This window comes from Paramormyrops kingsleyae, chromosome 15 (assembly GCF_048594095.1).
Source record: "Paramormyrops kingsleyae isolate MSU_618 chromosome 15, PKINGS_0.4, whole genome shotgun sequence".
Classification (NCBI taxonomy): domain Eukaryota; kingdom Metazoa; phylum Chordata; class Actinopteri; order Osteoglossiformes; family Mormyridae; genus Paramormyrops; species Paramormyrops kingsleyae.
Window position 1 is genome coordinate 15,504,579 of NC_132811.1, and position 25,206 is coordinate 15,529,784.

At 38.5% G+C, this 25,206-nt stretch overlaps 1 protein-coding gene across 5 annotated transcripts in view; it reads left to right on the forward strand.

Moving 5' to 3' along the window:
- The window catches only part of dennd1b (DENN/MADD domain containing 1B), a 78,508-nt gene that overhangs the window by 34,197 nt on the left and 19,105 nt on the right, over window positions 1-25,206 (forward strand). For 3 of the 5 annotated variants that reach the window (XM_023794680.2, XM_023794681.2, XM_072700103.1), the window contains 9 exons: window positions 267-386; window positions 4,540-4,609; window positions 8,195-8,275; window positions 9,230-9,289; window positions 10,680-10,733; window positions 11,191-11,301; window positions 15,580-15,680; window positions 17,072-17,117; window positions 18,137-18,238. In XM_023794680.2, the coding sequence (XP_023650448.2) occupies window positions 267-386; window positions 4,540-4,609; window positions 8,195-8,275; window positions 9,230-9,289; window positions 10,680-10,733; window positions 11,191-11,301; window positions 15,580-15,680; window positions 17,072-17,117; window positions 18,137-18,238 (745 nt within the window). The remainder of the gene's footprint in view (window positions 1-266; window positions 387-4,539; window positions 4,610-8,194; window positions 8,276-9,229; window positions 9,290-10,679; window positions 10,734-11,190; window positions 11,302-15,579; window positions 15,681-17,071; window positions 17,118-18,136; window positions 18,239-25,206) is intronic. The other 2 variants (XM_023794682.2, XM_023794683.2) reach the window with 1 other exon arrangement.

Here is a 25,206-nt window from a genome sequence, read left to right on the forward strand (position 1 = left end):
GTTATGAAAATGATAATGTTAGGATATTTGTTAATATAGGGAAGTTTTGCTAGTTTATTTATTATATGTGGGCTATGAAGAGAATTAGATTATGGATGGAAAATTAACACTGCACTATATGCATTTATGTTTAATGCTTTGGTATGACCATCAAGAGAGTTAGTAGGTTAATATTTTGGTATGATTTTTGAAAATGATGGACCTCATTTCAAGGTACCTTTTTTCCTTTCCTCCCCCTCTCCTGTTAATCTCTTCTGCATTTCCAGGGTTTCCCAAAATCAGGTCGGCCAGAACTTTACCTTTGTGCTGACAGACATTGAAAGCAAGCAAAGGTTTGGATTCTGCCGTCTGACTTCGGGTTGCAAGGTCTGCATTTGCCTTCTCAGGTATGCAAATGAATGAGTCACTTTAATTAGTCAAACTTCAATTCAGAGAAATGTAAATTTGCATGTAATTGTGAAAGTGCTACTGTCATTTCTGGAAATTATTCAAGAATTCTCTGTAAAGCCCTAGTTACACACATGCTGTGTGACTGACCGTTATACAATATCTAGCTCAAAGACAGCTGCTTGACATTAAATAGCAAGCTGGTGGCAAAATTGTTTCAAGTGTGTAAAATTTATCTAGAGAAATAGACATTTCTGTCTGTTCCATCATTTATTTTGTTAATTTATTTTTAAAAGATTGTTAAAAGGTTTAGTGTTTTGCCTAGATGTAACATATAAAATTATTGCGTGCTACTGGTAGACAGATGCCCCCCCATTCTCTTGATGAACTGTTGTCCAGATTCCTTCTCCAAGTCCAGCCAAGACAGCCTTTTATTTTTCCCTCGTTATGTGGTTACTGGCACAAGTGTGGTAGAGACAGTTCGAGGATAATTATGCGCGCGTCTCGCTGCCAATTAGCAGAAGGTCCCCCTCGCTGATTTTTTACATGGTAATTCATTTGACATATGATGTATAAAATGCATTATGCATTTTGAGTAGCTTGCTAGGATTACCAGATTAATAATACAAAATATGCAGGAAGTTATAAAATGCTTTTTGAAAAAGGCATTGAATTTTATCCCCCCCCCCCCCCCGATTCCTTATTTTTGTTGTGTGTCTTTAATTTTATTAATTTAAAAGGATATCCTGACAATATCAATTGTTATTTTTTAGACGTAGCTGATTACTAAAAGGGAAATCACAAAAAAATATGAACAGGGATAAAAGTAGCGAACAATAAAATATGTATTTATAATGTAAGAAATCTAAAATTGCACAAATTTTTATTATGATTTGTGAGTTACCGTAAATTGTGCCAGTTTTGTACCAGTCCTTAAATGCCATTTAATTGCCCTGTAAATAACCCAACGTCTCTGAGATGGGAGGCCCAGCAAAAAAAAAATCCTGTGCGATTCCTCTTTTCTTTGGATTCAGATAATGTATATTTTAATCTCAAAAAAATCTTTTGCCAACAAAATGAAAAAGACAGACTTTTATCCGGCGTAATGTAAATGTGAGCCATTAAAGTGTTCTTCCGTGTTTGATTGTTGAAGCACTGGGGACTATGAACTTGTCACCTGTGCTTCCACCAGGAAATGCCCTAACGAGAGGGACAGTTTTTACATGGGCGGGCCTTTGTGGTGGTTCGCCTCGACCGCAGGCTGAAAGGCTGGGGTCCCTTTAGGCAAAACCGCTTTAAAAGGCAAATGTTTCCATTTTGCACTTTATATGTATTTTTTCTGTCATTCTTTTGCACTGAAAGAAAAGGCCCCCAGACATTTTTAAGTTTGTGGATGAAAAAGCCCCCCCCCAACAATTTTTATTTGATTGCTAAGATTTGGAAAACTGTTACAGATCATCTTTTTGTAAGTGGTCCCGTAGCAGCTTCACATAAAACACCTCAGTTTCTTTGCTTAACATTTTGACCCGGGAGGAAAAAATGTGTAATCGGATCTGAGACGGAATTGGTAACAAGGTGCAAGCAGACTACCAGAAAATGTCCCTTTATAACAAGTGATTTAAAACCTCTTTAAAGAAAAAAAAAGAAAGATGTAAAAGATAATATTGTGTTAAAGACTTTGAATACTTTGTTTCAAGGAGGGGGAGAAGTCACATCTTTAATATTTATAATGTGTGATGCTAAAAATAATAGAATATGTAAAAGTCGCAATACTATGAAACTGACACTGAGGTATTTTAAGTATTTAGCAGGCTTTTGCTTGCATTATTGTACATGCATAATTCAAGTGAAAAAATATAGTCTCTTCTGTTGGGTTAAAATAAATGCTGTTTTTCTAATTGGCAGATATATATATAATGCCAGGCCTTATGAAACTTCACAGAGAATCAGATGCCAAATTAAAACAGCTCGGTCATTTTTAAGCTAAAATGCATAAAGTTTTCTGAGCACCACTTCAAATGGGTGACTTAGAATTTATGGTGTCATCAGGTGGCTGACAGGGCCCCAGAGAGGTATAGGGTGAGCTTGTTTTTGATTGGCTGATAGCTGTTTGTGTGCGCATGTGGGTCATGTATATATCACATTGAGGGGACCTTATGTCCCCATAATTTGATAAAAATCTTATATTGACATTGTGGGGACCACAATAGGGTCCTCACAAGGGGAAACTCAATATTATAAAAATTGGTTACTGCAATCAAAAAACTAAAAATGTCAAAATCTTGTATTTTGTTTGGTTAATTATGGTTAAGGTTGGGGCTGGATAGGGACTAAGGTTGTCATGGTTGGGATTAGGGTTTTTCCTACAGAAATCAATGAATGGTTCCCAAAAAGATATGGATAGAAGTTTGTGTGCATGCGTGCGTGTGTGTGTGTGTGTGTGTGTGTGTGTGTGTGTGTGTGTGTGTGTGTGTGTTTTTTTTATGTAGTTCTGAAACAATGTGTATTTGAAAGTGCAGGCGGGACTGTGGCACCAAACATACTTCAAGATGATAAACGTTCATGATTTGTAGATACAAGTGAATAGTAGGAGTGTTGGAACTTTTAAGCCTTAAAGAAGAAATATGTTACATTTGAACAGAGCTGCACAGCATATTTTACTGTAGATATCTTGCTAAGTTAAGGTTCGCTGCTCATATTCCAGTAATTTATCATTTGTTTCGGCTTTAAAACAAAAGATTTACTACCCCTTCATTTAGGAGTATAATGAGTCAAGGCTTTGAGGCTTGGTGAGCTTATTTTGGGGGGAAGACTTGCTTAAAGACCCCCTCAAAATGAAAAATGAAGGATTTAAATTCAAGATTCAAGAGCCTTGCATTTAAAATGGAGGACGGGGCGGGGACAAGATAATGATTTGGCTCCATTTCTAAACCCTTAGAATCTGGATACCTCTGCATCTTTACATTTATGCTGGTACTTTACCGCCACAGATTTTTAACAAAATTAATTTTACTATAAGCCTGTATGAGACTGATAGAGTAATTATAATATGTATGTCAAAAGTTTCTATATTTTTTGTGGTTTAAATTTTTCCTGATTGGGTGATTTTCCCTAGAAATAATTTAATATAACATGTCATGTATGTGTATGTTTGTGTGTGTACCAAGCTGTCTACCAAATTTTATTTTCATTATTTTAACATTTTATTCAGACTTTCTTAACAGACATGCACCACACAAATCTGAAATAAAATGCTATAGCTGAATAAAAGATCAGTTGTATTTTCTTGATTGTGGGTATAAACTTTGCTTCAAATTAAACCGCAAATTAATCTCATTATAATATCAGCAGTAAAACAGCACCTCTTACCTCCTTGTTAATATAGCAACAGCAGCAAGTAAAATCATCATTATGCTGTTGACAAAAATACCCTCCCCAGCACAAAATATAAGATATGCTTTTGCAGTCTGGGTTCATATATTTTGGGTTCCATTGTGGCCATTTCAAAAACTAATTTAATGTAAAGCGGGAAGTGCTTTAATGTGTTTTAAAATTGAAATCCAGCCTTTTTCAGCAGTGTGTCATGCACAAGTGTGCTGCTTGTGTCGTTACATCTGGGAGCAACATGCTTGTAAACAGTAGAATCTGTTCTCATTTACTGCAGAGCACAGTGGCCTACTGATGTGTTGTTGCAAGGACAAACTGCTCCTCCTTTAAATGTACAGAGATGACAGGAATTCTAAAAAAATACCACTGATTTAACTGTACATTAATAGGGAGCAGTATAGCGTAACTCCTCTGGAATGATCCGATGCCAGGCCAAATGGGAGAATAGCACAGATACGAGCTAAGCCTGTGATACCATCAAGATATCAAATGAAAGATGGTGTTTTGAGTTGAACATTTATGGACTGGGTTGATGCTCTCACACAGTATTATTTTTTATAATTATATGTTTGTTCCTGTTTTTGTTTTGTTCATCCTATACCATTGCAATCACAAGGGTGCTGTTAAGGTGATTATGGAGAGAACAAAACTGATATCCAGCAAACTGGAATGGAAAGGTCAAAAAATTTCTTGTTTGTTTTAAAGACAGAAACTGCTAAATGTGTGTGTGTTTAACTGAATGCAATGTGTTCTCTCTCTCCTCAGTTATCTCCCATGGTTTGAGATTTACTATAAGCTGCTAAACACACTGGCAGACTACTTATGTAAACACCAGGTGAGCACTTTGAGGTTATTTTGATACACAAATGGGTTTAATTGGCCTCTGTACAGTTTATCCATTCAGCAGGTAAACTTCCCTTGTAACAGTAGCTCTGTGTTGCCACTGCAGCCCATCCCCACCCCATGGCAAACACATATAATTTAATTAAAACATTTATTTACATATATCATATTCCAGAATGCCGTTTAGATTTAGCTAAGCCTGCTGCCATTTAAAGTTGTTTTTTGCTAAATTATGTGGCTTAACATGGCAAGACTGATTACGATTATTCATATGACACCTTGGAGGGGAGAAAAAGTAAAAAGTGCAGATAATTACTATTTGAGTGGGGCCTAAATACACGTTTGAGGTCACCAGTGGTGTTGACTTTTCACAGGCCACAGTCAATAAAAGAATTAAATTTGGGGTTTATTGGGAAAGAGAGTATTGGGGGGGGGGTTGTGTTCAGCACTGTTATTCTTCATATAACAAGAAATGTATAACTGGAATAATCTGATTCCATGTGAGTAGTGTGTCATGTAGCTGCATATATGAAATGTCCTGATAATAAAAGGTGTTGGGGTGTAGTAAGAGCTTCATTTCCTTTTCTAAAATCCATTTGTAGACTAACGGGTCGATTCTCCCATGCACTTAAGTGAAACAAGTGCTTAACTGCACTTGTTTCAGTGTACATAAGTGGTAGATACACACTTTGGGCAGAGAAACGCCAAAATATGGGCGTGTGGCTCGTTAATGACCCTTAAGCACATTCTGCCGCTGACTTAAGTGCACTTAGGTGTATTTTTTACTATATACTCTGGAGAGCGGTATTAAGTCACGCGCCTCTACTTGGCGAAACACAATATTGCAGTTTTCAGAAAGTCGAACATGTAACAAAACAAAACTTTCTAACATGTAGCATTTGTTTCTAAATGCATGATACAATTCAAAATGTATATGAATAATTTACATAATTGCATAAGAACATTATAATGCAACAGCATATATAGAAATATAGAAGTATATGTAAACTATATTACCATTAGGCATGATTCAAGTGACATTTGCCTTGTCAACACGCCTAGTAGGTGAATCAACTAGGCTAAGACTGGTCAATTAAAAACATAATTCTTTCAGTTAAAATGAGTTAAAAAAACAGGTTCAAAAGTAGTGTGTCCTTGCAGTAATTAGCTGCAGTGCATGTAGTTGCAGTCCTGCGAGAGTGGAACAGAGACACCTTCGTCTTGACATACTTCTGCTGACCGATACATCGCATGTTTCCAGGTGGATCACCAAGCACTGTTTTGAATTCCATTTCATCCTGTATTTTTGTACACTTACATACAGTTCATACATAGCCTACACTACATACATTAAGACAGGTCCCCGTGGAATTACCTGACTAGGACACTCACCTAATTGGTAACCATAGTATGCTTAATGGGGTAGATGGTGTGGGTATTTAGTGACAGTCACTAACAATTAATGACTCATATTATATTATTGTTGTGCTTAATCGGTTGTGGAGTAAAACAATTAACAATACAAAACAATTGAAGAAATGAATGTACATGTCATTATACTAATTGGTTACGTGCAATAAAGTTGAAAGATTTAAGGGCACTTTATCTAGTTTTGTGTTATTTGATCTTAAAATTGCATGTGATTTTAATTACTTTAACCTATTGGGTATGTAATTTGCTCTGCACAAAATTCAAGCACTGTAACATTTTGTGTTTTGGAGAATGACATAGTAGGGTACTACCATGCTTTCATTTTTAAAACAAAAGTCTTTCTGCTGATTTCAGTTAGGATCACAATGTAAATGAAATAGTCCATGTTCCACGTTCTGCTTGTTGCCAAAATCATTGAGGGTGTAACCCCCTTTTCTTGCTTGATGTATTAATTATGCTTCTTGTATGGCCACGCCTTCTTTTTCGGGTGATGTTCACAATGAAGAATATGGTTTACTCAAAAGTGTGTAACTTTTTAAGTGCTTTTTGACTTAAGTGTTTTGTAAGTTCACAGTTGTATCAGTAGCTTGTGATGTGAAAAAGGTAATCTATACTTTATTGATCCCAGAGGGAAATTCTTTTACATACAGCCGCAAGATACAAAGAGTATGTTACCAATATGCAGAGGTCTGTTTTTTGCTGTCTGTGCTGCTTATGAAAAATGTGTTATGTCAAATGTCCATATTAGTTCTCTTTACAATTTCTTTTTGCTTGTATATGGGCAAACTGATGCAACAGAAGGATTTTTTTAATAAACAAATGGCATTTGGTGATTTGTCAGCTTGGGCGAGAACATTGCCCACTTTATACCTGCTGCTATTAGAGTATAGTGAATCCTCTGTTAGCTCGTGTAGCTTTAAAAGTGTCACAATTCTTCCAACATTTTTATGTTTCAGCTGCAAAATGCCAGTTAGTTAGTCTTTGGAGTGCTTTTAGCTCCCAGCTCCCTGCCAGACAGTCCACATTTTTGCTCCCTCCCAGCTCCCTGCCAGACAGTCCACATTTTTGCTCCCTCCCAGCTCCCTGCCAGACAGTCCACATTTTTGCTCCCTCCCAGCTCCCTGCCAGACAGTCCACATTTTTGCTCCCTCCCAGCTCCCTGCCAGACAGTCCACATTTTTGCTCCCTCCCAGCTCCCTGCCAGACAGTTCACATTTTTTTCTCCCTTTCAGCTCCTGGTAGCTGGGAGGGAGCAAAAATATGGACTATTTGGGGGTCCCCAAGGACCAGGTTGAGAAACGCTGATTTAGAGCCACATAAAAATGAAAGGATTCATTCTGACTTAAATCCATAGTCTATGACAAGTGTTGCACTAGAAGATTTTCCCCTCTTCTTTCTGTTTTTTTTTATAACAGGAAAGTGATGTTGACAGATGAGGGAAGACGTGAGCCAGCGCGGTTTAAGGCCAGGGTTAATTAAGTGTTTCCTCAGGCTGTGTTATTGACCAAGCGTGTGAGCGTCGGGAGCCCATAGCTGGGGAGTCGCAGTATGGGGGCTGTGCTGTGTTAGTGCTCTTAGACAAAGCCAGCAGCCCAAAAAATGCCCGGTGTGTTTGAGGAAAAGTTCTCCACCCTCAGTCAATTGAAATAAGCTGAAGTCAGTCATAGATTAGTACAAATATTTTTAAATCCTCAGGAATTCCAGTGCACATTTTTACAAGCGATTAAGTACGTACAAAGGGGTTCTTTTTGGAATGTGTTCCACTGTTTAGATGCAAATTTTGATAAATGAGAGTATAAATCTGTATTGGGAAAACTTTTAAGAACATTAAAACACTGAGGGAAGGAATTATAACCTGTAACCCAAAAAAATGTTACATTTTCAGTCTGTTTCTTTTGTGGTCCAACAAAATTACATCTATTGACACAATTTTTTTTAGTATGTTTGTTTGGTTAATCGTGTACAAAGAATTTCATTTAGCAGTGCCAGGGTTGTGGATGACAGTAGGGCAAATGTGCAATTTTTGACCTTAGAATTTCATGTTAAACATTTCTGAGTTATTTTCCGCGTGTGTATATGCATACTGTAGACTTTGTAACAGAGCAGTGGTCATGAAATGATATATTGTCTTTGTTCCTTTCCACAGGAAAATGACTTGAATGACATGTTAAAATCTTTGTACTGCCTCCCAGTGCCAAAGCCAAACAGTCCCGTCAGTCTAAGTGTGGTAAGTATTATTATCATTGCCATTATTAGGGCAAATGAAAGCAGTCATTTTGTGTCCAAACAAAATGGTTTTTAAGAATTGGCAGGATAGCATGTGCTGAAGGGCCACTTCTCCGATTCTGCTTTGTGTCCCCTCACTACAGTCTCTTTACTTTGTTTGATGTTTTGTGCCAGCAGTGATTCTGACCCCTGGGAAATGTTAATTGCCCTGGGCTTCTTCGTTTTGTAGATTCTGCCATTTAATGTGTATTTCTGGCATGTAAGGATACAGTTAAAGTGGAGCTGAATTTTTAGTTCTTAATAAAGCCTCCCTTTAGTAGTAACGAGAAGAGACACCTAGTCCCATATTGGTTACGTGTCCTGTAATAAAAGAAGCCGGTAATTGATATGAAAATGTATATTTTAAATGTAGTGTCTTAGCAAAGACAAGACCTTTATATTATATAAAAATCTTTACAGTTTTGGCATTGCATACATGCTATGAGCTTTTAAAATCATTGAGCTCTGTGCTCTTGCTTAATTTCGGAGTTAAGCATGTTTGAAGGCTTTTGTGGTATCGTAACATTGTAACAGCCCCTTAGGGACTGAGCCAGTTTTTGTGGAGACCACTTCGTGGCTCTTAACAACCTAAATGTAGTGTCTGTGTCCCCTGGGAGTGTTTTATCTGGTTTTTAAAACTGGGGGGTGGCGGGGGGGATTAAAGTTGATTCAGAGTCCAAATGCAAGCTGTTGTGTGTGTTTGAAGAAATTGCAGATGGTTTCTCCACAGAAAGGTTACTATAGGAGGGAAAAAAGCTGGTACTACATTTAAATGTATACTATGGGGAGGGGCTTGATTTATAATAGATAGACTAGAATATTGTGAAGCTGATTTCTATTTCATGACGCCAACTAGAAATAGATTTCTGCCCTTTCAAGTATGAACCTTGTTTTGCTCTCTTCCTCAATGTGAAAGAACGAGCAGTTGCACATTGCCACTGGGCAGGTTGCAAAAGACCCCCGAAGCCAGAAGCCGGTGAGTGAGGTGTACGGGGGTGCGCAGTGTCTTTGAAATCCAAAAAGTGCTGCTCTGTTCAATCGTAAGCTGAGGGCCCATCCAGCGCTGCCCAAATCAGCCTCTGTCTGTTAAATATAACAAAACTAACTGTCCTGGGTCTCAGTGTCTGTCTCTCCTCTTTTTTTTTTTTGTTTTTTAGAAGACAATCATGCTTCGTTAATGATTGATGGTGTTCTGACTGCTGCAGTCTCTTTTTGAATATGCTAGGCTTCTTTACTTTGCCAGTAAATGGGGAGGGGAGAGAGATCGGTCTTAGTTATCAAGTCTCCTTGATGCTTGACTCGTATTTAACGTCGCATCGTATAAGGCGGGTTCTGAAATAATGTCTTATGGGCGAGGGAAAACGGGCAACACTGTTATTGAAGTGCAGCGGTATTTAGGAATGATCAGAGTATGCCTTGTGTTTAATTTAAAGTGAGTTTATATAGATTAATATTCCTGTAATGCATTGTTGCCCTTGACTTCACGTAATTTCTCCAGGAGTCCAACAGGAAATGATGTAAAAAAAAACGAAAAGAAAACGTATATAAAAAATAAAATAAGTCCAGGTTTAAGGTTTCTATAAAAAGGCTTTTTGTGCCCCCAGAGAGCTGGTTGATTATTAAGTGTAGGTGTGCTGTGCTGCTCTTGAAACCAGCTGTGGGCAGCTCCTGCTCCTCTCTGATAATTGACAGTCACGGGACAATCGTTTCATTGGTGCGCTTTCACTTGCTTTCCAGGCGGTGGGCATTCACATGCTATGGCACAACCACTAACTGCATGACAAGCCGTCTCTGTTGTTGTTATTGTTATTGCTGTTTCTTGTTTGCGAAAGACCAGTTTTGTTGCCCCTTTAATGCAACTCTGGTTGTGCAGAAGAAAAGAGGTGGGTGTGTGTGTGTGTGGGTCATGATCAGAGGTTGGTTGCTCCCTTGTTTTCAGGTAACTTGTTGTGCTTGTTATAGACATTCGGGTTGGTGTAATGGGGAAGGTTGTGGAGAGAGACAGAAAGGAACACATGGTTAACGCAGCGGACTTTGACAACGTGCGGGGACTGGTGGGCATGTGTGCGCACTACAAAAGGTGCCCCTGCAACTTGGACCATGACTGTCCTGCCTTACGCTGCGGTGATCCAAGCACTTAAACATATGTTGTTGTCAGGAGCTGTTGCCCTGTTTGTATGCTGCACCTTAACCTGCAAAGAAGACTGTGCTTGTGTGGCCTCTTGTCAGTTTATGAAAGGTGTAGGCATGATAAAGTTATATGGTCCTTGAGACAGGGGAGAATGAGACGTATGGAATGTAGCCATGTCCTTTTCTGCCGATTTATTCCATTCTTATTTTTCTCTCCCAACCCCCCCCTCCCCCAGCATTCGTACTTCATAGCTCCTGATATTAATGGACTTCCTACCATTCCTGAAAGTGTAAGTAGTTTTGCCATTAGAGAACCTCATAAATCAACGAAATCACTCTGGTAATAAAATACCATTTTAATACATTTATTTTTTTTATTTTAGTTCATTTGTTTGTTTGTTCATAAGGGTTTCAGTGATACATTATGAATTACCAGAATCATTGTCTTTTAACTTATTGGTGGTTTTTAACAACCCATTTGGGGTAGCAGAGTAATTGGTGTCTGGCTGCTTTTTAAAACTTTAACTGTTCGGAAAACTTCCCACATTTTTTATAATTAGCCAGGAAATGCATGTCATTATTTGTTTGTCGGTTTGTTTGTTTTTCATTCATACATTCATTTATTCATTTACCTATTTTTATATAGTTGTTTGTTTATTATTCTTCTACCATGGTGTCAGTCTCTCCTCCCATGTGCTGTGGTGTCCTGAGCAATCCATGGAAAATATTATTCCATTTCTTTTACAGAGAAACCTGACTGAATACTTTGTTGCTGTGGATGTGAATAATATGTTGCAACTCTATGCCAGTATGCTGCATGAACGACGAATAATTATTACCTCAAGCAAGCTTAGCACTGTGAGTACCTCCTCTCTTAACAGCCTCTTATTTAATTATGTATTTAAATTTGTTTCCTTGGTAATAAAAGCGTGTTGAGTGGCACCTTTTGTCTCCTTTAACGTGCTTCAGGAGTGTCAGCTGGCTTTCAAATGTGCAGTATGCAGAAACTTTAAAACATGAGTTTTTCCATTGCATCTTTTTTGCTCATTTAAGTTTAGACTCGTTGAAGAGGAAAAGCCAATGTATTGATCGAAAGCAGAACAAGGGAGGGATCTTATTTTTTTTTGGTATGAAGGGTTAATAAAAAATACACATTACTCAAAGGTTGAATGAGGTTATTTGTCTCTTACCTGCGCTGTTTTATATCTGGCAGCCCATAAATGAGGAGTTATGATTTGCGGCAGGTCAGCTTTGCCTGCATAGGGAGTCGTCGCTTATCTCCTATGCTGGCTTCAGTCCAAATGTTTATGACAGTTCGCGGCGGCGGGGGGGACCGAGCGAGTGATGTCATCCGCACGCTATCTCATACCGTTCCAGTTCACTATCTCAGAGCAGAGGCTGTGGTCCAGCAGGATCTGAGGACTCCCCGAAGGCGATGCCGTGCTGGGGGGGTTTATGAAATTCACCCCTCTCACATTTGCTACACCCATACTTCACATTCCATGACACTGGAGCATAGAGTATAAGGTGTATGCTATTTAAATACTCCTCCTGTTATTTTTTTTAATGCAGGTACATTAAAATGGTTATATTAAGCTAATGTACAGATGGATTGTAGGAAAAAGCCACCTTTACTTTGTATTGGTTTGAATAAGGTGTGTGTGTGTGAAACCTTGGGATGTGTGTATCTAGATCGGTGTAATCTGTACCTATACATAAACATGCACTTTGCTTAGGCAATAAAGTACGCAGTGAGGTAAAGTAATAAGCAATACTGTGAATACTCCCCCCTCCTTGGCTTGGTTTCCCAAGTGAATGATATATAAGAGGATTCAGTCCTGGCTGCTGTATTGTCCAGCTGGACAGGCCACCGTCGTTCCAGTGAGTTGCCTGGATGTGGAAAAAAAGAGAGAAATTTAAAAAATAAATAGCAGAAAGTGCATTTATTATGCATGCTGTGGGCCGGACCTCAAAGTCGAGGCCCCTGGTGAACCTGCTGTGCCAGTGTAGCAGAACATCACTGCACGGCTGCGCCCATTCAAAGCGGAGGCATAAATCATGATTTTACAACAATGCATCAGTTGACTTATTGCTGGTCTGTGACCAGAGGTGAGGAGTTACCACTCTGTTTATACACACACGCACACACACACGCACACACACCTTTTAAAGATGTGTCGTTGGCTGCAGAGGCAGCCAAGCGTGCCGGCTTCTCGTGTGCCAGTATAATTGTACTGCATGAGATTTCCCCTAACTAGCCGACTGGGGCCCGCCACACGTTTTCTTGGTGGGGGCCCGGCTGGGCCCGGGTCTGACAGCAGCCTTCTCATCATGCTGTCAGTGTTATGCTAACGAGAACTGATCCTCCATGGCCTGTAGTGGTAGCCGTAGAGGTTGCTCTGCTTCAGACTTCTCACTTTTTTGTTTTTTTTCCCTTTAAACCCCCCTTTTCATTCTCCCCTCTTCCCTGTGGAGTGCTGTCTACAGGGCGGCGTTCTCTTCCCTAAGGTCTCCTGTGAATCTGGGTTATTTTCCGATCCATGCCACCTCGCTCGCGGTTCCTCCCTTTTCTCGTGTGTGTGTGGCCTCGTCTAACCCAGAGTTCCCAGGCTTGCACCTCCTTCTGGTCGCTTTAATGCCACCTACTTGTTACTGGGCCCACCTGTGTCGGTACCTGGCTGGGCGCAGGCATTCGTCAGCGGAGAAAGAACAGTGGTAATTGGAGCCTCAGAAAAGACTAAGCGGAAATGTCTCTCCTCTCTTGAAGTCGTGTTTGATTGCGATATTGTCAAGCTATTGGTAGGAATTCTTCCTATTTACCTTTTTTTTTTTTTTTTTTACATTTTCTTCCAAAGAATTTTTCTTTTTCCCTTTTTACTCATTTCTAAACCCAAGAATGCCATTTTGTAAATCAATATGTTGTGTATTTCCACTTCTTATTCAATGGGTTAACTGTTTCTTTATTTCGTAGCAAATCTCCCCGTTCTGCTCTTTCGCAAAACAGGTTGTATTTATTTGATTACAGAAAGATGTCAGAAAAACATCTATTAGTTGTCAGTGTAATACTTTCTCCATTATAATTAAGATTTGCTCCTTTGGAACTATTTTAATACTTAATATTTCCCAAAAAAAAAAAAACCTCTGATTTTCACGTTAACATTTATGAGGTAATATCATTCATGTTGTGCATCTGTTCTTGTGTTCAGTATGGTAGGTATATAGATTTGTAAATCAATGTGTATAATCATACAAGGCTTATGAGAGAACAGTATTTGTATTTAAGTAGTTGATGTGGTGTAGGATTGACCATTAGCTTTTGATAGCCTAATAACTCATTTTTCATCATTTTTTCAGTGTAAGTTGTATACCGTTTTGGCGGAAGAGTAATCCGCTTGTGCAGATATCTCGTTAATGTGTAACTCATCTCAGCAGGTGAAATCTAGCCAGTTGTTCCAGTGAATTGTTTATATAATTCTTTACTGAAAGGAATCTCTCTGTGTGGAACATACAAACTATTTGACTTCCAACATTCATTATTTGTCTGGCAAATCCTTTATCAAGATACTTGTGCTACTGGATTTTAGAAAATGTGTTCGGGGGGCCAGAAAGTTACCAGATTGTCTTATCTTTTTGTCTTTTGATTCAGGCTTTACTAATTAAATAAAATGCCACAGTTGAATTTGGTTACCTTCATTGAAATTATTTGTGCTGCAAACCAAAGCCTTACCCTCAAGCAATGGGTTTTGGAGTGGGTGGGGGGGGGTCTAGGAATCAAATGCATGATGTGCTTTTAACTGTATCTTGGTTACACCCCCACCCTGTTATCTGAAGTCCAGAATCCCTTTAAACCTCTGAATAAATCAAGCCAGTTGGCCTAGCCTCGGTGCCGTGGTGAAGGAATTGGCGTTAGTAAGCAAGTGTTGCGGGCCGTTACTTCATGGTACCAACCATTGAATTATTTCCTCTGAGAGATGAGAGGCAAAGTGTTTACACTGTCATTGGCAAGATGAACGTGTGAAGCTTTTCCCTTCTTTGTTTTTATTCTCTCGTTAAATTGCAGTGTTCTTAAGATCAGAGTTCTTCACGGGATTAAAAATAAAATATTTATTTTATTTATTCTTAATATTTTTTTGTTCAGATATGTCACGTACGTTGTTTTTATATAATTGTGTTTAGAATTTAATATAGGTCTGTATTACTAACGTGACAAAAAAACAGAACATGATCTTTGCTTGAAAATTGCCCCAAAAGAATATGTCATAGGTAACAAAAGTGTGCATATGAAAAAAGACATCAGTCGTCATAAATGTTTAGCAATTATGAGGCTGGAGCTGTTCTTTCCTGGAAAATGGCAGCAAAAGTGAGTGATTTCCCCCCCCCCCCCCCCAAAAACATACATAAATATTCAGTCGGCGCACCAATGGGCAGGCAGGTGCTGAGGGTGTATTTTGCTTACTGCAGCACAGCATTTAGCTCGGCCAGCGTGCCGGACAATCGTGACATTGTGCGTGTCAGAGAGTCGGGTCTCCTGATAGCCCGAGCTGTAGTTCGCACATTACCGGCGCTCCAACTGTCGAACATACTGGTCCCCTGGTATCATTCCAGTTTGCAGTCTCTCTCGGAGAGCTCATGTTTCATTCTTTGGCAATTTGCCCTAATGATATCCCTGAGGAGCCTTCAGACCTCTGTTCTTTTTCCATATTTAATCATGTTATTTTAATCTGGGAGATGAGCAAACAGAAGTGCGCCGGTCATTAGGATCCACAGGGCGAGGGGGAAGCTCCCTCCAAGTACGAGGCACAGGCATCATCGATCACACTGACATGGTTTACAACTCTGGGTTTATTTGTATATATCAACATTAAACTCATTTACAGATATATTCATATTTTGAAAGCAAGTGTGGTATTTTAATTTTGTTTTATGAATGAAGTTCTGGCCCATTCCCTGGTACCTGCTCGCACAGGGGTTTATATTTTGTTCTGTATATTGTGTTGTTGTTGTTGCTGCTGTTTTCCGTACACCCAGTTTCCCTTAAAGCAGTCTGTTTCATGTTGTAGTGCATTCCTTTTTTGACCCAGAAGTTGCTGCTTCTCCAAGCGTTTTTTTTGTTGTCCTTTTGCTTCCATCCTTCAGTTAACTGCATGCGTTCACGGGTCCGCTGCCATGCTGTATCCAATGTACTGGCAACACATTTACATCCCTGTGCTTCCGCCACATCTCCTGGATTACTGCTGGTAAGGTCACTGCTGCCTCCTCAGCGGCTTTCACGTGCCGCGCTCTGCCGCTCGAACAGAGCCCCGTAGTCAATGACTGTGCAACGCGCAGGAGAGATCTCATGGCCTGTTATAAATATTCATCTTAATTCATGTGTTTCGCACATGCTGTTACTGTTAAACCACGTGCTTAATACCTGCTCTAGCTTGCCGTGCATTTAAGGACAGACTTTGGTTATGTAAGTCAGTGTATTTCTTGGATTTTTTGCACTTGTTAAGCATGACGTTCAAGCTTTTTATTTTTTTTATTTTTTTTAATCAGTCATGTCTCTAGAAGGCTGGTTTTGGAACATACAGTACCTTGATGAGATGTGCACTTAGAAAACACATGCACGCCACGTGCACCGTCCTTCACTGCAATTAGTGTTGACGTCTACAGCTACGTAATGTCAGATACAGCTACTGAGACTGCTTGTGGATATGACAAGGGGCTGGTTCTTTCGCCAATTTAAATACTTGATTTTTAAGCTCCTCTTTCTCAGTGCACTATGGCTATGTATCAAAGTGAAATATTTATACATTTTTATATTACCACTAAGTGTTTGAATTCAATTATAATTGCATAAATCTGCTCAACAAGCATGACCAGTTTATATAAAAGTAATTCACAATAAAATATTAAATTATTAAATAGAATAAGCAAATAGTATTTAAATTTCTATATCCTTACAACTGAATTACTGCCGATATTTCAGAAATTTCATGGCAGGGTAAGGCAAAGGAGGCTGTTGAATACGGTCCTTTGTGTACACAGCTGCGCAGATGCTACCGGGGACTTGTACGCATCTTATTTACAGTGAAACCCGATTGCACAACCACAGCAACAGCTACCACACCAACTGGGCTACACAAGGCACATCTAATTACCGAGTCCAGCAGCCTCTGCGCACAAACATGAGAAGTAATGCTCTATAATTAATTGCATTTAGAGCGTAAAATAACGATTTTAGGAATACTGCATTGGGCTAACAAAATTTCATTTTGCAGGCTGCCTTGCTTATGATTCATTTTGCCCCCAGAATACACATGGATTGTTTGTTCAGCTACTGTCAATGGATATGCTCTTTCTCAGTTGTTGTAGTTTTATTTACTCATTTCCAATCCTCCTCCACCATCAAAAATAGGCCTGAAATACACTAGTGCTTTTTACTGTAACAAAACCCAGTCTTCCCATTAAGATGGCAGGAAACACATGCGTTTAAATATTTTGTACACTAGTAAAATTTGTGAATAACAGAAAATATGTAGTCAAGTGAAATGTGCTATAATGTTTCTTTTATCAGTAGTGGTTTTAAGTCATTAGTGTATTTATAGAGCTTAATTTTTTATTATTTTCTTTAAATTACCCGCAGTGCCCCCATGCCGTATCTCATTGGAGTTCATCTCAGTTTATTGGAGGTATGTAGCTATTTTACAACATTGAATTTTTAACAATTTCTTCTTATCAGTAAATTTTCCTGCCCTGCTTGGCACTGCCCTCGCATGTTCTCCGCCCTCGCATGTTCTCCGCCCCTCGCATGTTCTCCGCCCCTCGCATGTTCTCCGCCCTCGCATGTTCTCCGCCATGCCTGTTGAACGGTATTCATTGCAGTGTTTAGCGAAACCTAATTTTCATTTCTTTAGTTGTAACCCCAAAACCATTCTTGAATGTGAAAATTTTAAATTACTGTATGCATAAGAAATTATAAACATATTTAAAATGAACGATGAGGTTTCCATGGCCATAAAACGTGTTTAGAATTGAACCAAAGCTGCCCCCCTCCAAAAAATGCTATTGTTTCATTATTTTGAGACACTGCCTTGGTTGGCAGTTGATTTATGGCCCTGTTCTTTATGTGAATTTGATACACCTGACAGTGCTGGCGATGGCTGTGTTTATCCCACGTGCCATTAGTGACAGTCCTCCTATCTGAGTGCATATAATTAAATGAGATCTGCATGCACGTCTCCATAGCAGTGACTGTCAGAACGTGTCAAGCCAGGAATTTGCACTCTGCTTTCTTCCACCTGCAGTATAAAAAATAATTGTTGGATTAGTAGCTATAGGAATAAATACATAATGATTTTTTTTTCTTCTTCTTGGGTGCATTGAAATATTTTTGCTTTGAATGAATGACAATAGAAATCACTCTTCAGCTTTGTGGTTGCATTTGTTCTATATCGTTCTCAATATTTATCTTTTTAGCTTTCATCACTTAAATTGGCATAATAGATTGATATAAGCTGTGGTATCAGATGGTAGTGGTTTAATAATTTTGCTTTTAACCTGAAATATAAGTTATAATTTTATGGAGAGAGAGAGAGAATATTTGTTGTAGTCAGAGGTAGTCTTGGGTCTATGAAATAGAAAAGAAAATGTAACATTGTGTTTGCACAGGAACAGAAACCAGCTTAGTATTCTTATATTCTTGTTACAGAGAGTTAAGAGTAGATCCCTGGAAGATGTGGTCATCTTAAACGTCGATACAAACATGCTGGAAAGCCCCACGGATGACCTGCAGAACCTGCCAAGTGATGTGGTAAGTTCCTTGAATCTGTCATCTTTCCTGCTCATCCAACATTTCATATTATTCAGTGGTTCTCATGCAAGACTCCACTGATATGTATTGCATATGCACACACTGTATGTATATATAATGTGTACATACAGTGTGCATGTATGTATCTACTTACCTAAAATACACGCACCTTTGGCTACACAGCTGTGTTGTGACTCATGCAGGGAGTATGACATTGACAGTTTTGCATCACTGTAATAGGGGTTAAATATTATAAATATATACAGTGTAATAATAATATGACATTTATTGTAATATTTACGAACTCATATTACAATTATTCTGCCCATGATAACAGCATAGTTTAATAAATTGTCATGCTTGGAAATATCTATTAACCCTTATTTCTAAGTACATTTCCAATCTTAACTTGGCATAAGAACCAATTTTGGAAAAATGCCACTGTAAAGTAGTTCAGTAAGTTCTGAAATGGTAGGCACAGCTTACTATACTTTAAAGGAATTATGTAACGTGACAGAAACGTTACAAACAGTAGCTTTTTCAATGGCTTACTTGGTCTGCTTATTTGTGTGTGATTTCCATCCAAGACGCTGTTTACACATCCAAGGCCAGCTCTGCAAGTGGGGCTGACAAATTTAAGCAGCGTTTTCCCAAAAACATCTCCAGCACTATTCAGCTGCTTAAAAAAAAAATGAGGGTGTGTGTGTGTGTGTGTGGGGGGGGGGTATCCAGTCAACTGCATATCGCCTTTTCTTACTATTAAAATGCTGCCTCGCAACATCAGTAGCGCATTCCAAATCAGTGCTTAGAAGTCGTGTGGCATGTCATTAAAAGGCCAGTGGTATTCATTAGCCAGCAAAGCCACTGAAATGCCGATCTCTTCATCTTCATATTAATCATTATATAACAAAGTAGGCATATTTCTGTCTGCCTAGTGGCCTGTCTCTCTGAAGAAAAGAGCCAGAAATCTGAAAACAGGAGGAGGAAGGGAGCCAATTACTAGTTCTAGCTTTCCAGCCACCTGCCAGCACTTTTCCCTTTAATTAATGATCTGATGACACCGGTCAGTAGAATGGGAAATGGTGCTACCATTAGGGTCAAAAAATGCCTGTCATCCATGCGCAGACATAAAAAAGGACCCCCCCCCCTTCCCTATACACACACTCTTTGCTGTGTGTGTTTTTGGATGGATTGGTTGTATTGATCACCCGTGAATTTATTACGAACACGCTGCCTCTGCCGAGCTTAGATTTTGTTTATAAACTATTTTGCAAACTGCGCTGTGAAAGGGAAGGGAAGCGAAGCAGGGAAGAATCCTTTATTGTCACCATTTTAATGAATGAAGCAGCAGCCGAATGCTTTCTTTGATCTCGGGTTGCCGTCATTCACCAGGTAATGATAAAACGTACCCTGCACATCATGTTAAATCGTCAGAGCTCATCACATGCAAAAAGGCGCTTAGCTGTTTGTGTGCATTCCTTTTCAGCTTTCAGGTAAAGTTAATTAGCAACTCAGTTACTAACCAGGAACAATGCAAGGTTATTTCTTAGCTTCCAAAGAGAGTGTTGCTAATCAGTTTAATTATGTGCCTAAACTGCGATTTGAATTATAATGAACGTGGTGTGTTATATTCTACTCTACTCCTTTCCTTTGGCCCTAAATAAGATGTTTTTTTTTAGTCAAAGTCCAGTGCTGTAAAAGATCCTTTTAGAATATGATATTGGGAGAAAATTATTCTTTACAATTCCAGCATTTTCCTTCCTAACTGCAAAATTACAAAACAGGACCCTGAAGCAATTGATATGCTTTTGAAAAGGGAAGAAAAAAAGAATTTGCCCATATATTAATTTAAGTAAAAGCTTTTGAGATCGGGCTAATTATGAGCTGGGCAGGTTCGTCTCCATGTGGATTGTGTTAAGATGGTCCGGCCAGTGGTCCTGCTTTTAGAAGGGTCAGAGGTCACAGTTGTCCTGAATTACGTGCCTCCTTTTTAATGCAAGTCCCTACACTAGGCTGCGGCGTGCCAGGCTTAATGGCCATTTTTCCGAAATTCACACATAATATTTTAGATTTATTGACTATTAGAAATGCTTCCACGCCAGTAGCGGTTCCGTTCTTCAAAATCCTAAAGATTTACAAATAGGAAGAATAATTGGTCTGAGCTCGAAACGGATGCGGCCCTCTTTTGATAATTATTTCGGAGGTTCTTTTTATTGGAAACAGAGCATGCAACATGGTTTAAGTACACTTCTAATTGTATTTTTTTGTTAGAAATTTGTATTGGTACACATTCTAAGAATGTCAAACCTTGAGAGTAGTTGTAAATAAATTATCTGTGTAAATCTTTTGGGGAAAGAGTAGTTTTACATTTTATTTGAATTGGTATTAGAATGAAGTTTACTTAGTGACACGAAAAATTGCCAAAAATATCCATAACTTTTTTTTTGTGAAATATGTAAATCTTTATAGTGTCTGTGTTGTAGGACTTTTTTTGTTATTTCATATAACTGCACATGGTTTTTTAGAGTTAGTATTTAATGCAGTATTTTTAATTTAAAAAATATTTGTAGAACCCATTTAATGATGTGATATAATTGATTTAAGAATCAATACAGACTTAATTTTACAGTTTAAAGTTTAAGTTTCAAATTTTTATGATTAGTGTGACTTCAGTATATTGCCTGTGTATTGTTGATGCATTGGGATATTCGGGATTATACTTCTCATAGTAGGCAAGTCAATTACTTTAGCAGTGTTTTTATTAAAAGCCATCAAACTTGCCTTGTCCGACAGAGATTAATACTACCATTTGGCTTGTTCCATAATCATCTTGCCAGACTGACTCTGAGCAGATTCCAATTTTTATGCTTTTGCAATCTCATTATGAAATATACACGTAACTTTGTATATCTCCTGAACTCCCAAAAATTAAAGGTATCTTGAGATTTGTATAGTATGCTGAATTTTTAAAGACATGTGCATATACAGTGAATTTTGGTATAATAAAAAACGATTCCTTCTCATCTGAACATCCAAATTGGTAAATGATTCCAACTGATTATTAACATGCCTATTAATGAGAATAAAATATATTTAATCAATATTTATAAGCTTTGTGCATGTTAACGTCTTAATAAATCTTATAAAATTAATACTGGTTAACCCGTAGTGTATTTTGTTCACTGATTTTAGATTTTTAACAGACCTATTTGAATCATATTTGAGTTCTTTTTAGCATTATTGAATTGTACGAAAAGAAACTTAAAACCCGAGATCATCAATCTTTCCGTGCACGGACAAACGTGTCTGTGGCAAGACTCGTCTATGACTACTGCAGAATGATCTGCGTGAGGAAAACTGTGTAGGTTACGTTTTTAATTACAATGTACGTGATGAAAACTGCATTTTGGTCAAAATGTCCGTCAGAATCCACCATGGGGTTGATCACTATTTAAACCCATAAATACATTTTAAATGGCATTGTGCTGCTAATTTAACTATAGAATTTAGTTCACTTATTTCCTGTGCGCGATCCTGATGATTGTAGGCTACAAGAAAATCATTTAATTTCATCTTCCAAGTCAGTAATTCTCGGATTAATCGAGTTACTTATAGTAAATGAAGGTCATACAACCTTCGTGAAAATGTTATATATAGGTTACATATTATAACACGACATTGTTTGATATTTGTTTTAGTCGTTTGAGTACAGAAAGTACAGCTTTCCATTATTAAGTGAGAATATGTCGCAATCGCATTAAAACCATTCAAAAATTGTCCAGATCACGGTGCATGACGAATGTATTTGTGTTGCTGCAACTTGGAGTTCGAATTTGAATTATGCATGATATGTTTATTAAGAGGCTAAAGTTTGCGTTTTAAACTGGATTTTATAGATGGGTCTCATGGCTAAAACAGTACCAACGCCTGGTATTTTTAATATATATGATATTTAAATAAACGTAACTGAAATACGTATTAAATCATCTTTGGGTGCACACGTTTAGTTTAATTCCTTGAGTTGAAGTTGGCGAATATATGCATATACACACAGAATTCCCATACGGCTTTTAATGGTCGCATAAGTCAGTTGTCATCTTTACAGCGGAAATGCACCGAAACGTCGTATTTGTGTAACATCTCGACTCGGCGGCGCTACACAAAACGTCATTCTCTCAATTTCCAGTGACGGTGTGTGAAAGAAGCGGCTGGGAACATGCTGTGCGACTCCGCTCAATGGCGAGCTAATGCTGCACCGAGGCGCTCCGGCGAACTTAACGCCGAGTGTAGACGGCAGTTTGCGGCCGCGAAACAGCAGTTAGACGTGCTGCTTCATCTCTCATTGAAGGTTTCCTCACCTGTTGCACATTTCTGGGCGATCTGCAGCACGTACATCCGGCGTGGGAAATCCGGCAAAAGCCAACTCTTTTTAGTTAATGTGGCCCTTTAATATTTAACGTGCACTTAAGATACAGAAAGGCAAAAATAGCGTTTGAGTTTCTCCATTTCAAAGGCCTTGAATTTTTGCCTCCCTATCCTGCAATTTCTAAGCAATAAAATGATTTGTTTTCATGAGCAGAACTCATTTTCTTCCTTCTAATTACTGTAATATAGACAGTTTTGAATTGCAAACTATAAATTCACATATCTCACCAGAAGTCTATGTACATGTTTTTTTGAGTGTGAGTCTGCAAGAGGGCAAATTACAATATAACAACTATATATATAGATATATAAACACACACACCACCAATTGTTAATATGTGGGGGTTTTGTACTTGTGCATTTACAATTTTGGAGATGAATGTGTATGTGCAGGATAATGGAGATTGCTTTCGATAAGCAACTGGAAGACGGACAGAAGTATATATGTACAGTTTGTACTTATTTTCAGTAGTTATTTAATTTTTCAGCTACTATTTACAGTAGCATTGTGTTGTAATTGTTCCGTAGCATTTTATCTTAAATTAGCGATTTAAGGTAAAATTGTATAGGAGAAAGCTCCCTTTACATTTTTATTTCTGTTGCTGTTGAAATCACAAGTGTTATTTTACAGTGTACATGTTTCTCCCACTAATTTTAACCATACAGTATTTACCTAGTTTTTGATGAACGTGATATGTTTGCTATATGGCATGAAAGCAGTTTCGTTTGGTTATAAATACAGGATATCAAGGTGAACTGATAAATTGTGAAAGTGGGTGTGTCTAAAAGTGCATCGTCAGCTCTTTCCTAAATCCACGAATGCCACAAATACTGCAGCACAAATTAATGCTGTAGCTGGTAGACAGTCTGAGTAAGACACGCTAGCTGCCGTTTTTTTGGCCTGTTGACATTTCCACTGACAGACAGCGATGAGTCACCGATCCGAATAAGAACATTGCAGCAGGTGACGGCGTTTACAAAGGTGGAACTGTGTCCGCTGGTCTGTCAGCATCTGTATAAAGATTAATAACTAAACGAAGGATTTGCAATAATATTGAGAAGGAGAATATCCATCCATTTTTAATACTGATCAGTGTTGTATGATAGATGGGGATGTGGTGGAGTACAGCCAAGATGCTACACTGTTTCTGCACTAGCGTAGAAATACACCACCCAGGCTTGCTGGATGCTGTGGGTCATCTTCAGCAGTCTCCTATCTGTCCTGTCCCCCACAGAAACCTCACAGCTATAGAGGAGTTTCTCAATGTATGATTTTTCATTTTAGCATTAATGGAAAAAATGACTGAATATGCAACTTTTGCATCCAGTAAATAACTTGGATTAAAAAACAAACCAGATTAACAAATGGTTTGTGTTTGATCGTAATTTAAAATGTTTAAAATTGCTAAAAAAAAATCAGCAAACCCCGCATGAACTTTTAAATGTAACACTTGTTTTTTTTTGTTTATCTTTAAAAGAAATCCAGAAAGGGGTATTTGTTGATGTACATTTTGTGGGTATCTGTAGCTGCTTTTCAGAATTGTATCAAGCAGTGGCTGACATCTAGTAAAACCCCACGGCAAAAACGCCTGATATCCTTTAAAATGACAGTGATGCACCTGCTAATTACCATCTCCAGCTGGTGAGTTAAATGGAGATCTGTTTTCTGAGCGACCCCTGACCCGTGATCTTTACGTGGTGCACTTCAAACCCTGTTCAGAAGTTAATGGAATAGAGTTTAATGAGGCTCAGTGTATGCCCTCCACGGGCTAAGCGAATTGGACGGCAGGCTTTTATCTGGCTCCGTCCTCCCTTGATGTAAATTGAAAAGATCACAGCTATGGGGAAAAGACCTATACTGGAAAGGCCTCCCTGCATAGATTATGAATATCATAACTCAATGATCCTCCCCCCCCCCCCCACTTCGATACCGTAGTTATAATTGGACCCAATGGGGGGAATCTTTCTTTGATCAGATCATAGCTGATGTGACTTTACACTAAAAAAATGTCACTGCCAAATAGGTTTATCACCTGTAGTGCTAAGCTTCTCTCTGATGCCTCGTTTGTGTCTTGTTAGTATTATTCAAAAGGTAATATTTAATTAACAGTGCCGGCGGTAGCACTGCATGCCAGATAATATACACGTGACGTTGTCAGAGCCAAATCGTTGGTTTTGATTTTTAAATGTCAATGGTATTACAGTTTTGTCACTTTTCACTCTGTTTTTAATTGGGTACTTTTTTTTCTGAGACAAGTCTTTTTTCCCACCCACCTTTACCTACATATGATATCTCTTTATTCATTGCCTGGTGGTCGGTTCTGTTCAAAAAACAGTTTGTTCTTTTTACAGTATGATTATATTAGAATGACTTTGACAGTGGTGAATTTTATTCTCGTTGCTCTGTCTTCCCGTAACGTGACTCAGATGTGTGCCAACTGTGCTCAGATGTGTGCACGTGATATGAATGAAGGCTTTCAGAGGATCTTATTTCCGGCCCCCCCCCCCCCCCCTCTGCTTGCACACAAATCAAGCCCTGATGG